At 33.4% G+C, this 15,952-nt stretch overlaps 3 protein-coding genes across 3 annotated transcripts; 1 reads left to right on the top strand and 2 right to left on the bottom strand.

Moving 5' to 3' along the window:
• Window positions 1–3,837: 3,837 nt before the first annotated feature.
• On the bottom strand, window positions 3,838–12,428 carry LOC133836081 (tetratricopeptide repeat protein 21B-like). The gene is made up of 6 exons (XM_062266378.1): window positions 10,920–12,428; window positions 10,065–10,667; window positions 9,621–9,762; window positions 9,302–9,551; window positions 9,047–9,244; window positions 3,838–3,956 (listed from the first exon to the last, which is right to left on the bottom strand). Exons 1-6 carry the CDS (start codon window positions 12,426–12,428, stop codon window positions 3,866–3,868), a joined length of 2,793 nt encoding a protein of 930 aa, XP_062122362.1. The 3' UTR covers window positions 3,838–3,865.
• On the top strand, window positions 4,221–5,429 carry LOC133836082 (survival of motor neuron-related-splicing factor 30). Its single transcript, XM_062266379.1, has 3 exons — window positions 4,221–4,366; window positions 4,641–5,059; window positions 5,125–5,429. Exons 1-3 carry the CDS (start codon window positions 4,325–4,327, stop codon window positions 5,393–5,395), a joined length of 732 nt encoding a protein of 243 aa, XP_062122363.1. The 5' UTR covers window positions 4,221–4,324; the 3' UTR covers window positions 5,396–5,429.
• A 26-nt stretch (window positions 12,429–12,454) lies between the features above and the next one.
• LOC133836083 (protein NATD1) lies at window positions 12,455–13,779 on the bottom strand. The gene is made up of 3 exons (XM_062266380.1): window positions 13,685–13,779; window positions 13,305–13,626; window positions 12,455–12,624 (listed from the first exon to the last, which is right to left on the bottom strand). Exons 1-3 carry the CDS (start codon window positions 13,708–13,710, stop codon window positions 12,511–12,513), a joined length of 462 nt encoding a protein of 153 aa, XP_062122364.1. The 5' UTR covers window positions 13,711–13,779; the 3' UTR covers window positions 12,455–12,510.
• Between the last annotated feature and the right edge of the window lie 2,173 nt (window positions 13,780–15,952).

Genomic DNA, 15,952 nt, shown 5'->3' with positions numbered 1-15,952 from the left:
ATGCTGATTTTGATTTAGTGTGATGCCAATTTTTTATATCCGAATTCAGATTACAAGTGTTTTAAAAACAATTATTAAACATTGTTAAAATTTAGATTATGTGGCAACACAAAAATTAAAAAAAACAAGTAAGAAAGCTACAGTCGAGCGTACTCGACTGTGAGATACCCGCTACCCAATTTGATTAAAGCCAATACATTTTGCGGTATTATTCTCAAAATATACCAAATATACTGCAAATATACTAAAAATATACCAAATGGTATATGTGGTATATCGATATAGTACCGCGTTCAAAATATACCATGGACGGCTCAATATACCAGATTGTCAGGCAAAGCAACTCAGATCCCTAGTAAGAAGGCGTTTTTGCCCATACAAAAGTATTTCTTTAATAACTTCGACAATTTTTATCTGATCGCAACTAAATTTTCAGGAATCATAACTACTATAGTTATTATTATATATATCAAAATTCACAACATTAGCTTCAAAATTACGCTTGTTATTCGATTTTTTTGATTTGCGGGGGCGGAAGTGGGCGTGGCAAAAATTTGAAACAAACTTGATCTGCGTGCAAACATAACAAATGCTGTCGAAAAAAAATTATAGCTCTATCTCTTATAGTCTCTGAGATCTAGGTGTTCATACGGACGGACGGACAGACGGACAGACACACAGACGGACAGACGGACAGACGGACATGGCTATATCGTCTCGGCTGTTGACGCTGATCAAGAATATATATACTTTATAGGGTCGGAGATGCCTCCTTCTAGCTGTTACATACATTTCCTGCCGGCACAAAGTTATAATACCCTTCTACCCTATGGGTAGCGGGTATAAAAAGTTTGCAGTAAACTAAACAGGCGAAGACGTAAAAGAAGAGCATGACAACATGAAAATGCTTTACCATAAATGAGTCATGAGAAATTAAATTTTTGATAATTAATTGTGTGTATTTTTTATGAAGGGGAAAACATCGCGCGCTTCAACAAAATAATTTCTTAACTTTATGAACTCAGCTGGTAATAGGTATTTTCAATCGATTTTAAAATAACTATGAAATCATCATTTTCAACTTTTATCCTTTGTTTAAAAGTGCAACTCTATAAAACGGAGGTGCAAAATAAATAAATTTTGAATCGATACTCTGATATTGAAATGTATGGTATTAAATCTGCAGTTCCACAAGCGAAAAAATAGAAAACCTATTATTCCGCACTCATAACGGCAAAGTGAAGAGGAGCAAAAGATTGATAAATTAAAAAAAAAAAACGATTGAGGAATTTTTTCGTAAAGAAAAATAGCATTAATTAACATTGTGGAGTCGTAAGACTATATATGCAATTTTATGTGCTTGGGATATTGTCGCCATGGCAATGAATGCAATTTCATATTTTTTTTTTAAATAATTGCATTTAAAAATGTTTGAGTGAAAAAATATTTGTTTTTTCTTTTTCGCAAAACGCTAAAATTCTGTCATACCAAACAATCAAAAATTTTTGGCAACTACCGGTTGAAGAGGGTCTCCGCTGTTTACAACTGTATTGATATTAGGCCAATGCAAATATTTTGTTTGAAAATGCCTATCGCCCTCTGAGTACAACTGCAGTGCAAACCCCTCCTATGCGTCAGCTCCTGCTACCCTATCGCCTGTTGTAAATTTAAAGGCGACACACTATTTAGAAGCAGAACAACTTCACTACGCAGTTAGGTGTGATCTGTGAGGGTTCATCCAACAAATTTTATAAACAATTTATTGTTACAAGGTCGTTTAAAAAATGTGATGACATCTGCAAAATATGCTAGTCAACCCCAACGACGAGATAAAGGTCAGTGAATCGAATACTGCATTTCTCGACGTTTGTAAGAGTAATACATAAATGTATGAAACTTATCATGTATCAGCATTTTATATGCGGTTACTAAATCTAACGATCTTTAATTAGTAGCACTTGTAACGCACAAAAAAAATATTTCTGGATTCTTCTCTTTCTTAATGAAGAAAAATTAATTAGGATTAGAACTTGTTCCATTAACATCGTTCATATTGGGTCAAGTCAGGCCAGGGAAAAAAGGTTCTGCATTTGCAAGTTTGTTTGTTTCACAATAAAATGCGTGGACAACTCTTCTTTTCATCGTTTATCGCGGTTCTATAGCGGTTTATCAACCTGAGAGAAAAGCCATATGCATTTTGGGCTGACAAAGCAGGAAATTCTGTAAGAGATGTCCGAGCTATGGCACCTCATCTTGAGTAATCCACACAAAATAACTGCTCATCAGTCACATTTCTGGAACTACGAAAACATCTAACAAATTTCTACAATTTTCAACCCTAGTTGACTTTTTCTAATAATAATAACATAACAATTTTATGATATTATATTGATTATGTTATGATAGTACTTATAAATGTAACGTACTTGTAAATACAGTAGAATCCGGTTATAACGACTCCGCTTATAGTGTCCGACCGGTTATTACGACGAAAACTCGATGGCTTATATGAAAGGGCCTCCGCTTAGAACGTCTCCGCTTTTAGCGACTAATCGCTTATACCGACAAAACAGAATTCAACCGGATATTGTGCCGAAAAACAAAACAGCGAAATAATGCCAAAAAATTTAAGCATCGTCAAACGACGATTCTCACTACTCTCTGTTAGTTTTAGCTGACGCCTTAGTTTATGCTAAGGAACATGCAGGTATGCGATTTATTATGGAAAAAACATGTTATTAAATTAAATTTATACATTTTTTTTCTTTTGTTAAAAAATTAATTTGTTTTATCTTAAAACCCTATTACAAACATGGCAACCATTAAAAAAAACAACAAAAAAATTTGTTATGCTCCTTTCGGTTAGTGCGTTTTCCGGGTATAACGACGTAAAATCGTCGGTCCCTTGAAAGTCGCTATAACCGGAATCTACTGTATAATAGCATCATTCAAATTTTCATACGTGTTTATGTGAAATGAATCATGGTGTTGTTCGAAATATGATCGTTTTGATTCTATCAGTCTTATGATAAATGGGGTTCCAATGACTCGACACACTAGTTTGAGAGCCGGATTAAAAATAAATTTTGAAACTTCACTGCTATGAAAATTTTGACTGCGATTGTAAAGTTTTTTATTTTTATCAAAGTTTGTGTCTTTTCTTCACAATTGTCAGTTTAGTAGTTGACTGAAAGCCAACTAGCGCAAATGCCCAATTAATAAGAAAAACAATTTGGAAGTCAAATTAAATTAATTATGTAAATTCAATTAAAACCAAATTAAATTATAATCGAATGTGATTTTGAAACGCCAACTAACCGTTATAAGTAAAAGCAAAACTTAATAATAAAAATGAATAGCCTGTCACATTTTGATGCTTCCAACTGAGTGTCGCCATTTTAATGTAAAACAGGTGCTCAGAATATAAACAAACTTCAACCACTATTTATAAAGAATAGTGGATCCTTATATTTCAAATACATGGAAGTATGTGAAGAAAAAACGAATTTTTAATGCATACATATGTATGTACATATGTATATATTGAATAGTTTATATTAGATGGTTGAGCTATAGACCTTTTTAGAGTACCAAATAAAAATACAACGCATTTCACTTCAAATATGTTTTTCTGTTTAAAACGTTTAAAACAACCGATGGCGATTCAAGTTCTAATGGTTAGACGAGGTATCAAATCAAACTGCAGTGGCCAACGAAAATATCATAAGGTCTGATAAATTAAGAGCGCTTTAGAATCTCTTTACATTTATTTAATAATAAAACTTGTAATTAATATTGTATGGTCTAAATTCAACCCGACCTGAGATTATTCGCTTTCATATTTTATTTAATTTGAGAAGACGTGTTAAACAATATATTGATCTGCGGGGGACAATAGCAAATGTTGTTTTGAGAAACCGCGGACCCTGGTGTCTTTCTGTCTGTAAGAGAAAGAGCTGAATTTTGGTTGCGATTAGTATAATGAAGTGTAGGGGGAAGCGTCAACAATTTTTAAGAATAATGTTAAGTAATGCAGTAACACGAAAGGCAAAAATCGATATGAGATTGTCTCATAACATTCAGGTCAAATGTTACGTTCGCCCCATGTAAAAACCCATAAAAGTCAGTTCGAAACGTTAAAGAACTGTGTGGCAGTGGAAAAAGGGTAAACAAAAGGTCATACTGAAACAGTTGCACAAAAGAAATCGATATTATCGATAGACGAATATTATTAAAGGCAACCGATGCTTTTAGTGATTTGTCATCACTAACAAACATAGAACCAACATTTTTTAATTCAGTATCTGAAAATACAAATATAGAAATGGCGGACGATCTACAGAATTATAAATGCCAGCTGCAACAAGTAAGTTTAAAAACACACGGCCTAACACGCGAAATGCAATTAACATTGTCGACGTCGGTGTGTGTACAGAAAACAATCCATATAATGCACGCAGGATTTAAACCCATTGTTTACAATTAACACGACAATTTAAATTTGGAATACTTAATGCAATTCGAATGTTCTTCGCTCAATGTACATACTTAAATATCTGACTACAAGAAGTGTGTAATTTAATTACGCATTCTTTAGCAACATAAATTTACAAATTGCTGTTTATTTTTGCCTTTAAAAGGTTGAAGCTGCTTTGCAAACAGACCCGTGCAATGAGGAACTTTTAAAACTGAAGGACGATCTCGAAGAAGTGATAAAATTGACTCGAGATTTAATAAAAACACAATTGGAAGAACAACGTAAATCATCGTACGTAGAGCCATCTTCGTCAAAATCGGAGTCCGCAAATTATTTCGATGATATTGAAGCTGCTCTTTTAGAGGCTGAGAAATTGGTGACATCCGTCAAAGTTTGGAAGATTGGAGACAAATGCCAAGCCAAATGGACAGAAGATGGTCAATATTACGATGCCACCATCGAAGGTATAACTGGCAAGGGCGAGGTCAGCGTTATTTTTGATGCTTATCAGAACCGTTCTACAACAACGCTTAAGGAGTTGCGAGAGCGTACTACCCGTAATGAAGTATTTCCGTCAAATAAGTAAGAAAATTTATATCCAATTCTGTTAGTACATAATAGTTAATATAATTTATCAAATTCCATAGACGACATCGACCAAACCAAAAGGAATATTTAAAGAAACGCAAACAAAAGAAACAACAACGCTTCAAAGACTTGGAAGAAGAGCGGGAATCAGATAAAAATAAATGGCTTAACTTTACAACGAAAAATCAAAAGAAAGCAGGCATGAAAGTCAACAGCATATTTGCCTCTCCCGACAACGTTAGTGGAAGAGTGGGCATTGGCACATGTGGTACGGCAGGAAAAGGTATGACTGACTTTACCATAGGTGAAAAGTATCGTAAGGGCTTGTAATATAATAAAAACAAAAGTTATAGATTTCTCAAAATATTTTGTTGTACTTATATAACACATCTGAATGTATTTGTACATATTGCAATTTTACGACGATGCTACAACTTTAATGTCTGTAAACATTAGTATCGGGTTTAAAAAAACAGCATTATAGTTATCCAAGTTACCTATTATCTTACTTTATCCGAAAGTACATGTACGTATGTATGTATTATGGTATGTATCAGAGAACGGCTTCGGGTGAATGAAAAAAATTCATACGCGCTCAACAGCCGAATAATCACACTGTTCGGATCAGCCGATCAAACTTGCATGCGCTCACATTTTCGTTGTAGATTTTAAATCCACTCGGGTGCGAGCGATTTTTTGTTTCACTCCAAATTATTCGGCTCGTGTTCAGCATAATGATTTCGGGCGCTACTCATTCGGTACAACAATCAATTTTTTGAACAAGAATAGCAATCAACTCACAAAAATCAACTCGTATGATTTTACTCATGCGCGCAGCAAACGGTACTTTTTCTGCACAGATGAAATGTGCGAAGACAAAAAAAACAAGCAACAACAAGAAGCTTCAAGAAGCTCGCATAGAAATTGTTATTGTACATGCATTCGTTATGCTCACTTCGTGTCGTCTTATCGGTAATCGTTTACTCATAAACGATCAACTCGAATTGATTCGAATGATGCTTTCGTCAACACATACTCATTTTTTTGATAGGAATGATGCGTACGGCAAAATAAGTTGATTTTCACTCATCACTGTTTTTTATTCAGTGAGTTGAGTTGAATGAGAAATTTTGAGCCGAAAACTCAAGATGATCGGAATGATGTGTACAGCAAAATGAGTTGATTTTTACTCATCGCTGTGTTTTGTTCAGTGAGTTGAGTTGATTGGAAAAGTTCGCGTATGATTAAAATCAAGAAAATAGTGATTTTTGCAGTTCTCTGGTATGTATCAGGCTTCGGGGGAATGAAAAAATTCGTACGCACTCAACAGCCGAATAATCACACTGTTCGGATCAGCCGATCAAACTTGCATGTGCTCAGCGTTGCCAATTTAGCTATTTCCCCGCTAGATCTGACGGTTTTCAAAAGCAAAATGCGGGATAAATTGAAAACTAGCGGCTAGCGGGAATTATAGCTATTTGCAAAACAAAACTGATCGAACTTTAGTTTTTTTTGTGTATTTTTATGTTTTACTATGACACACTTTAAAACCTTGCAGTATTTTTGCATTGCAATGGTAAAAAACATCGATATGCCAAAAGATCTTTGCATTTTTATCGATTTATAGTTTTTACTAGTTTTATCCTCTATATACATGACCATCTGGGTATTTCACAATTTCCAAAACGATCGTGTGGGGCAGTTAAAATGCCCAAGATTTATAAACAAAAAACCGCGTCACGCTTAGTTGCAAGACCCCTTCTTTAACAATTGGTTGCCTCTAGATGCAGCCGATGATCCAAAATGCTTTTGAAAATATTGCAAATGCACCATTAATACGAAACTTTATGATTTGCACGCACATGCCAAGACAAACAACCATAAGTCTTCGTCATCTGCGTTTTCACAGACGAACCAAATAACGTTTGTTCCGACTGTCTCTGAAAAAAACTGCCAGCAAGAGGCGGCATTGTCTTTATACATATGTCCATATATTACGACGCATTCATTGGTCAGACCCATTGACCATTTGGGATTGTTGTGCGGGAACAAATTTCACAGAACAAACTGCACGAGCATAGAGCATGATTGACGAAATTTACTAATCAAAGATACTTAATAAAAAAAAATTAAATTAATAAAAATATTCTTTTACTAACGTAGCTTTATATTTTGGCTATCATCCTAATTGTCTGGCGGTTTCCAGCGTTTTTCATATGTTACTTTAGCTATTTTATAAGCAGAAGAATTGGCAACACTGTCATGATGCGCTCACGTTTTCGCTGTTTCCAAATTGTTCGGCTCGTGTTCAGCATAATGATTTCGGGCGCTACTCTTTCGGTTCAACAATCATTTTTTTGAACAAGATAGCACTCAACTCACAAAAATCAACTGGTATGATTTTACTCATGCGCGCAGCAAACGGTACTTTTTCTGCACAGATGAAATGTGCGAAGACAAAAAAAAAACAAGCAACAACAAAAAGCTTCAAGAAGCTCGCATAGAAATTGTTCTTGTACATGCATTCGTAATGCTCATTTCGTGTCGTCTTGTCGCTAATCGTTTACTCATACATGATCAACTCGAAGTGATCCGAATGATGCTTTCGTCAAACATGCTCATTTTTAATCAAAATGATGTGTACCGAAAAACGAGTTGATTTTTACTCATCACTGTGTTTTGTTCAGTGAGTTGAGTTGATTAAAAAAGTTCGCGTATGATTAAATCAAGAAAATAGTTATTTTTACAGTTCTCTGGTATGTATTTAAAACAGTGTTAAGACTATATTTTTATAAAAACACTGTCCAAAATACAAGCTATGGTTTGTACTTTAACTAAGGAATATAAATATTACGGCCAGTAGGTAAGTTAAATCTATTCGTGATGCCATCAAAGGCAAAGGATAGTTTATTCTACCAATTTATAATTCGTTCGCCTCTTCAACACGCGCGCCAAAATCCCAATCTCCTTTTCCTCGACTTTGAATTGTGAAGTGTATCAAGCATATGGTCATATGCTTATGCATATGAAACTTCCTATAGGAGTAGAGGGGTATTATAACTTTGTGCCGCCAGCAACCAGCGGAGTCAACTCCGACTCTATATACTACAAAATATACTATCCGTATGCAACACTGAATCTCAGGGTCTTTAAGAGACAGCACTTGTTATTTTTTCATGCAGATCATGTGTGTCTTAAATTTCTGCCACGATTTAGATTCTTTCTTTCTTTCGATTAGAAAGAGTAATTTCCAAGCTAGGTCATGATTTTTGATACATATGTATGTACAATCATATGATTCATGAAATTTTAAATACGGTCAGATACAAATTGTAATAGTTATTTAAAAAACAATTATTTATGAAAGGAAAATATGCTAGTCAAGTCTTAGCTGCCCTGGTCTGGCATATTTCATACTGTATACCCCAAATGTAGTCTTCGGGATATTTTAGTATTTATTCGGTATATTAATTTGGTATATTCTTAGAATAATAACGCACTGTTTTTCTTTTATTAAAAATGGGTATTTCACAATGGAGCACCCTCGAGCTCTTGTTCTTATACCCGCCACGCCCACTTCCGCCCCCGCAAATCAACAAAACGAATAACAAGCGTAATTTTAAAGCTAACAATAGAAATTATGATTCCTGAAAATTTGGTTGCGATAAGATAAAAATTGTCGAAGTTATTAAAGAAATACATTTGTATGGGGAAAAACGCCTACTTACTAGAGCTCTTAGTTGCTTTGGATGACAATCTTGTATATTGTGCCGACTATGGTATATTTTAAATGTTGTACTATATCGATATACCATATACCAATTGGCATATTGTTAGTATTTTTGTACCATTTCCGGTATGTTTTGAAAATAATACCGCAATATTTTGCTTTTATTCAAAATGGATAGCGGGTATCTCACAATCGAGCACAGTCAACTACAGCTTTCTGTATTGTTTATTTTATAAAAAAAAACTACTTACTTCGACAATATTTTGTGTTGCTCATGTAAACTCTCAGACTGATCAATAGCGCAACGCTTTTGAATTATAACTTGGTTATCGCGAGCTCGATCTAATGCTTTCAAAGACTCGGAAACATTTCCAGACTTCTCATGGACACGAGCCAGTAATAAAAGTCTCTTGGTTCTTAGTTGGAGCTCTGTCAAGCTGTCATCATTTCTGAAAAAGTAAAAATGGAATATTTCTTAAATGTTTTTTTTTTTCTTAAATACATACATTTTATGGCCATCTGTCTCCGATAATATATTAACTGAGTTTTGATAGTGCTTCAATTTTAAAAACAATTCGGCCAAGTCTAATTTTAATGCAGAGCAATCGGGGTTTTGTATTACTTCGTGGTAATATTTTAAAGCTTTAGCATAATGATGACTTTTAACATATGCTCGACCTAATTCTCTAGCCAATACAGCATTTGATGGACTCATCTTATATGCATTTCGGTACGCACAAATAGCCGTGGTAGTCTCTAAAATAAAATCAAGCATAAAAATACACAATACAATATCAATTATAAATTGTTTAATTAAAGTCCAACCTTGAATAGATAGGCACGCCTCCCCTAGCATCAAGAAGTTTTGGGGTTCAGGACGAATTTCGACTAAGTCTTTAAAACACTTTGCGAATCCACAGCGATTCTTTTGATGCTGCAGGTAAATATTAGCCAATTGTATCCGAGCCTTTAAATTACATTAAATTTCAGAAAAATACATTTTTATTTTGTTTTACCATTTTTTACAATAAACTTCGAATTATCATCCAATCGTTAAATTTGATGAAATTATATAAATAAAAAAAAAAATTGTGATAACTTTAATAAAAAAAGGAAGCATTTCTAAATACATATTTATCAAAAAATATGACGTATTTTTTTTTAACAGTGCAATCAAACTTTTAGTGCGAATTTAAATTCAAGCGCATATACGAAATAACATTTCAGAAAAAAGATGATCAAAAAATGTTGTCAATGTCAAATACATACCTGTACGTAATATGTTTGATCTGGCTTAATTGAGGAAAGCAGATCTATTGCCGTTGATATATCACTTTTCTCAATCTTAAGTTTCGAATGGGCAATAACCAATCGACCCATTTCAACAGTTCCTTTAAATTCTTCAATTGCAGTTTGTAAAATGCGCTCACTTTCGTAAATGCCCTGTGAATCAGGCATTTCACGAAGAATATAGATTAGCTCGATATACAAAGTCATTTTATCTGAGATAGTTAGCCTTTTATCAAGGCTATAATCTAGAGGCTGAATTTCCGTTTTTACCCCGCCACCAGCTAACTGCATCGCTAACAGAAAGCTCTGATGTGCTTCCAAAATATTATTTTGATTTTTATATATTATACCCTTAAGTAGATGATACATAGGCATGTCGCGCACTGTAAATTTATGAACCAACGCAAGCTCTAAATATTCGAACGCTTTAGTATATTGTTTTTTCTCTACTAGTATCTGAGCTAGAAGCAAATAAGCATCAGTATATTTCTCTCCAACGACGTTAAGTACACTTCGCAGCTGTGTCACGGCTTTCGAATACTCGCCGCATATGAAGTAAATATTTCCACGCATAAACATCGCCTGTTTAGAAAATGTATTATTACAAATGGTGCAAATAAAATTCTGTCAATTAATAAATGATTAAAGCTGGTGAAGAGATATGTGTGACTTGAATAAATACATAGAACGAGTAACATAGACAAAATGTGTAATAAAATTTTTTGGAAGAATTGAACTGATTGTAATTTATAAAGTGCAGTAACAATAATTATCGATCTCTTTAAAAAATAATTTCTGTTCAATTGGGATAGTTAAAATAATACAAATGCATACTCCTTGGTGTCCAGGGCAAATTTGAAGTATGCTTTCCAGTATGTTCAGAGTGTCTTTAATCGTAATGTGCATTGACTGCTGCCCCATACTTAAGTTGATCTCAAAGTAGGCTTTCTGCAAAAGAGGGGGCGTGTGTCCAATGAACGTCTTGCATAAGTCTAGCATAAATTCCGGATTCATGTGGCGGATGTAATCAATACCAAACGAAAACGATTCAAGTTTTCGGAAATGTAATTCTATAGCTTCCCCGAGTATTTGCACTGGTGATAATTGTTGCTCTTTAATATTATCAGTTTCAGCCAGTAAAGCAGACATATACAGAACCAAAGGGTTAGGTTTGTATTCGGCGAGCTTCATTAGAAATGCCAATTGCTGACGTATCTGCTGCCTGTTTTCCGCATTCATTTGTGCCTTCAGTTTGCACAAAGTTAGACCACAAAATGCTTCAAAGTTTCTACTATTAACATCGCAAGCCAAGCGGAATGTCAATTCTGCATTAACAATTTTGTTTAAAAGCAACTCCTGGTATCCTAATTCAGTTAAAATTAATACATCGGCAGGATTCTGTTGATTCATTTTTTCCACACATAAATGAGTTATTTGAAGCACATCAAAGTTTCGCGAACAAATTCTTGAGAATAGTTGGCATATTTCCAGAAGTAGTGTGTAATTTCCAGGCTCGTTGCGATCCACAGATGCGAGGAGTTGCTGCAGTGATGTTGCCCCTGCTTTGATATTGCTCTCGCGAATTATGTGCAGTACGCCTTTAGTAAGTAAAGCAGCAATATTATAAGGCTCTAAATTAATAACGCGCATTGAAGTATCCATCGATTGGTCCCAGTCCAGGGCTGCTAAATGCAAATTCATTTTTTCAATAAGTAGAATATTTATCTCAGGCAATCGAATGCTTAGCTTCTCAATGACTGAAAGTGCTTCCTTAAACTTGCGAGTGTTTTGATAATATCGAACAAGTGCTAAAGATGCATCAATATTTTTTCCATTGCTTCGAGCAATACACATTTCCAGTGTATTTTGGATTTTGCTTTTAGCTGCCGACTGGTCGAAACTTAAAGAAAGCTGACACCATATTCTCAATATCAATGCGTCATCGTAAGTATTGTCTTTTATTTTCATAACAATTTCGATCTGTTCCATAGCAGTCTTCAAATCATCAATCAAATAATAAAAAACAGCTGCATAGTAGTATGATTGAGCATTACTTGAGTTTTTCAGACTAACTCTGTCGCCAATTCGAGTTTCTAGTATCTGTAGTGCGTCTCGATCTATTACGTGGCAATTTTTATGAGCGTGTATTAGTGCCACTGTGGCAGCCAAGCCCATTTCCGCTTCATTTTTCAAAGGGTTTAATTCTCGAATGCATTCTTGCATTCGATTACCCATTGCTAGTGCAATTCCGTTGAATAGTCGAAACTCGGATTGCATCGGAAACTTGGCTAACCCATCTAATGCAATTTTTTTGCATCGAGTTGTAATAACGCAATCTGCCATAATAAAATATTAAGCTTGTGTAGTCGTTCGAGTCCATACTTGATGATTATATTCTTTATTTAAAAGAACAGAATTACAGCTGTTAATGCATAATATATTTCAGGAACTGCGGTTCGTAAACTTCAACGTAATTCTTCACAAAACCGCACGATACCTTCAGAATGAGACCGCTTTGTACACCATAATCCAATGCTGCCTAAAAAGAAATTATAATAGGAATATGAAAATAAATTGATTTATCTGCCTAACAAAATATTTAATTATGTAGATAAATATTGTCATTAGCCAATAAATAAGTTCGTAAATATGAAATCGCCTTGAAATAAACTTTGTCTTTTGTTAATATATTTTTAATTAGATAGAACGCGCCTGAGAAGGCAATGGATACCGTTATTCCCTACAACGGATTTGAAAATCCCCAATTGCAATATTAACATAATTTATTGTTTGCATATGACTAGAATTGTGCATGTTGACGATAATTATGGTTAAAAAAATTATTTTTTTTTACATATGCATATTTAGAGTGTTTTCCGAGTGTTAACGTTGACGTTTTAAATATACGTACATATGTATGTACATTAACATATATATAAGAATGTAGTACCAGCTTTATCAACAATATTCGTTTAATGATATTCAAGGGCAGTTGATTTCCGTAGCACCTCAAAATAAAGACTGAATAGTGTTGCTCAAAAATACATATGTTTGTACGCGAACGTAAATGTTCACATACATACATATGTACATACATATATGTTGCTTTGCCTCGCAACCGGATTATATTTTGTAAGTTGCTATTGGCAACAGTTATGATAAATATATATGTACATAGAACACACAAATTATACTACTAATGACTAGGTAAGCAAATACCTTAGCTAATAGCTTGCCTATGCCGTGTCCACCCAAAGCTGTAGGAACACCAGTATGCTTAATATGCATGATTCCATCGTTAATGTCATACTTCAACTGAGCAACACCTTCTTTGGTTTCAATATAAAACCTGCTGTCATCATGTTTTATTTTAAAAGTAGTTCCCATCCATCTTCGTGGGGTTGTCAAAATTGCATAGGAGACCAACACGTTAACTCTTTGGAAAACACTAAAATTTTGAGTTCTACGACAAAATTGCGGCTCACGAATTGCTCCAATAATAGAATAGCGTCCTAGACATTTAATGCCGCAGTTGATAACCCTTGAAATCGAATTCATATTAGCTGTTAAAAATATTTATATTTTTTAATATTATATACTTGTACTGTATTACTGTACTGTACATATGACTGTTGATATTTATTTTGACATATACTTAAAAGAGCTGTAAATATGTTATTTCGATCTATTAAAACAAGCATTATCAATAGGGTTGTTGATAATATATCAAAATATCAATATATCGATATTTTTTCTAAAAATTATATATTTATATCGTGATATTTTTTTTGCCCAAATATCGAAATCACGATATTTTTTTTTGATATTTTTTCCTTGGTCACTCTAAATTCAAAGCGTGGATTGAAACTTTCAATTTAAACTTAAATTAAATTTGAAATTTGACAGAAGAATAAAGGGAAAAATGAATGTTAAATCAAATTACACAAACATAACAGGAGGCACCGCGAAGTACATTCATTGTGAGAAAACAATTAAAACCAGCGGTAATTCATCGAATCTGTCGTCGCACTTGCGAAATTTTTGCAATTTTTGATGGACATACACGTAAAGTAAAGAGTGTTTTTAAAATCTTTAAATTCTGCCAATTGGGCTTGATGTTACATTTAGATACATATAAGACATAAGACATGTATATATATATATTGATTAAAAATATAATTAAAAAATGTAAGTTTATAAAACTTATTTTCTTTTTATTATCCAGGAAAAAACATTTTTATTAAAAAAAATCAAAAATATCAAAAATATCGATATTTTTCGGTGATATTTAGAAATATTATTATCATATTATTTGATAAAAACAATATCATCGATACGATATTTTTTAAAATTTTCGACAACCCTAATTATCAACTAGGGATGTCGGAAAAATATCAAAATATCGATATACCGATATTTTTCTTCTTAAAAAATATTATCATCGCTATATATTTTTTTTTTTTTTTTGCAAAAATAGGCTATATTAATATTTTTGAGATGATTTTTGTCTTTTTTGCAAATAAAGATTTGATGCCACATTTTTAATGGATTTCATTCCGGAGATTTCAACAATTTTTTTTTTTTTTTTTTATAAAATTTTAGCACTTAAATAATTAAATTAAATAAATTAATTTTTATAAAACATATTTTACCCAACTTCAACAAATTTAATGCCGTCCTTTTCATTATACAAGTATTTTTAACTTGCTTTTTAATAGAAAATTACTGTATTGACCACAATTTATAGTTATCCACCTCTAAATTGTATTGCACCTTTGGCCATCGCTTAACACGGACTCTTTTAGCACGAACTCAGTCTTACACGGTTACAAATTTGCTCCCATCCTCCTTTTAACATGCTAAATACCCCGTTCTTACACGTTTTTTTTTAGTTTTTGATAAGGATCCACCAAAAGAGAAAACATGTTGAAACAAACTGGCTTAAACTATAAATGCCACCAAAAATATTTCAAATTTGATATATTTATATATTTACTTTTTAACATTTTTAGATTTCTATAAGCTTTAACCTGATAGTTAATTAGAAAAAGCAACTTTTAATACCCGCTACCCATAGTATAGTATATAGTATGGTATAAGGGCAATTTTAAAGCTAGAGTTGCGAATTTTGGTATATACAATAATTACTTTTTCGTAGTTATGAAAATTTGGTTGCGATCAGATAAAAATTGTGGAAGTTATTAAAGAAATACTTTTGTATGGGCAAAAACGTCTACTTACTAGGGCTCTTAGTTGCTTTGGCCGACAATCTGGTCCATTATGCCGTCTATGGTATATTTTGAATGGTGTACTATATCTACATATAAAGCAAACATACCATTTGGTATATTTTTATGTATGTGCACGACTGTGAGATATCTGTTACCCATTTTGAATAAAATCAAAATCAAAAACTATACTGAAAATACTAAAAATATACCAAATGGTATATTTGGTATATCGATATAGCACCACATTAAACAAGTAAGAAAGCTACTGTCGAGTGTACTCGACTGTGAGATACCCTCTACCTATTTAAAAAAAAGCAATATATTTTGCGGTATTATTCTCAAAATATACCAAATATACTACAAAACACTAAAAACATACCAAATGGTATAAGTGGTAAATCGATATAGTACCGCATTCAAAATATACCATAGACGGCACAATATACCAGATTGTCGACTAAAGCAACTAAGACCTCTAGTAAGTAGGCGATCAGATAAAAATTGTGGAAGCTATTAAAGAAATACTTTTGTATGGGCAAACACGCCTGCTAAGTATGTATTGTACGTATGCGTATTATATCCCTGCGAACTCTAGGCAGTGAAATTGAGGTGCGCTCTAGACTTCAGTGGGACGCG

Source organism: Drosophila sulfurigaster, chromosome 2R (assembly GCF_023558435.1).
Source record: "Drosophila sulfurigaster albostrigata strain 15112-1811.04 chromosome 2R, ASM2355843v2, whole genome shotgun sequence".
In the NCBI taxonomy this organism is placed as follows: domain Eukaryota; kingdom Metazoa; phylum Arthropoda; class Insecta; order Diptera; family Drosophilidae; genus Drosophila; species Drosophila sulfurigaster.
Note: the sequence above shows the minus strand (reverse complement) of the source record. Positions and strands in the feature narration are given on the sequence as shown.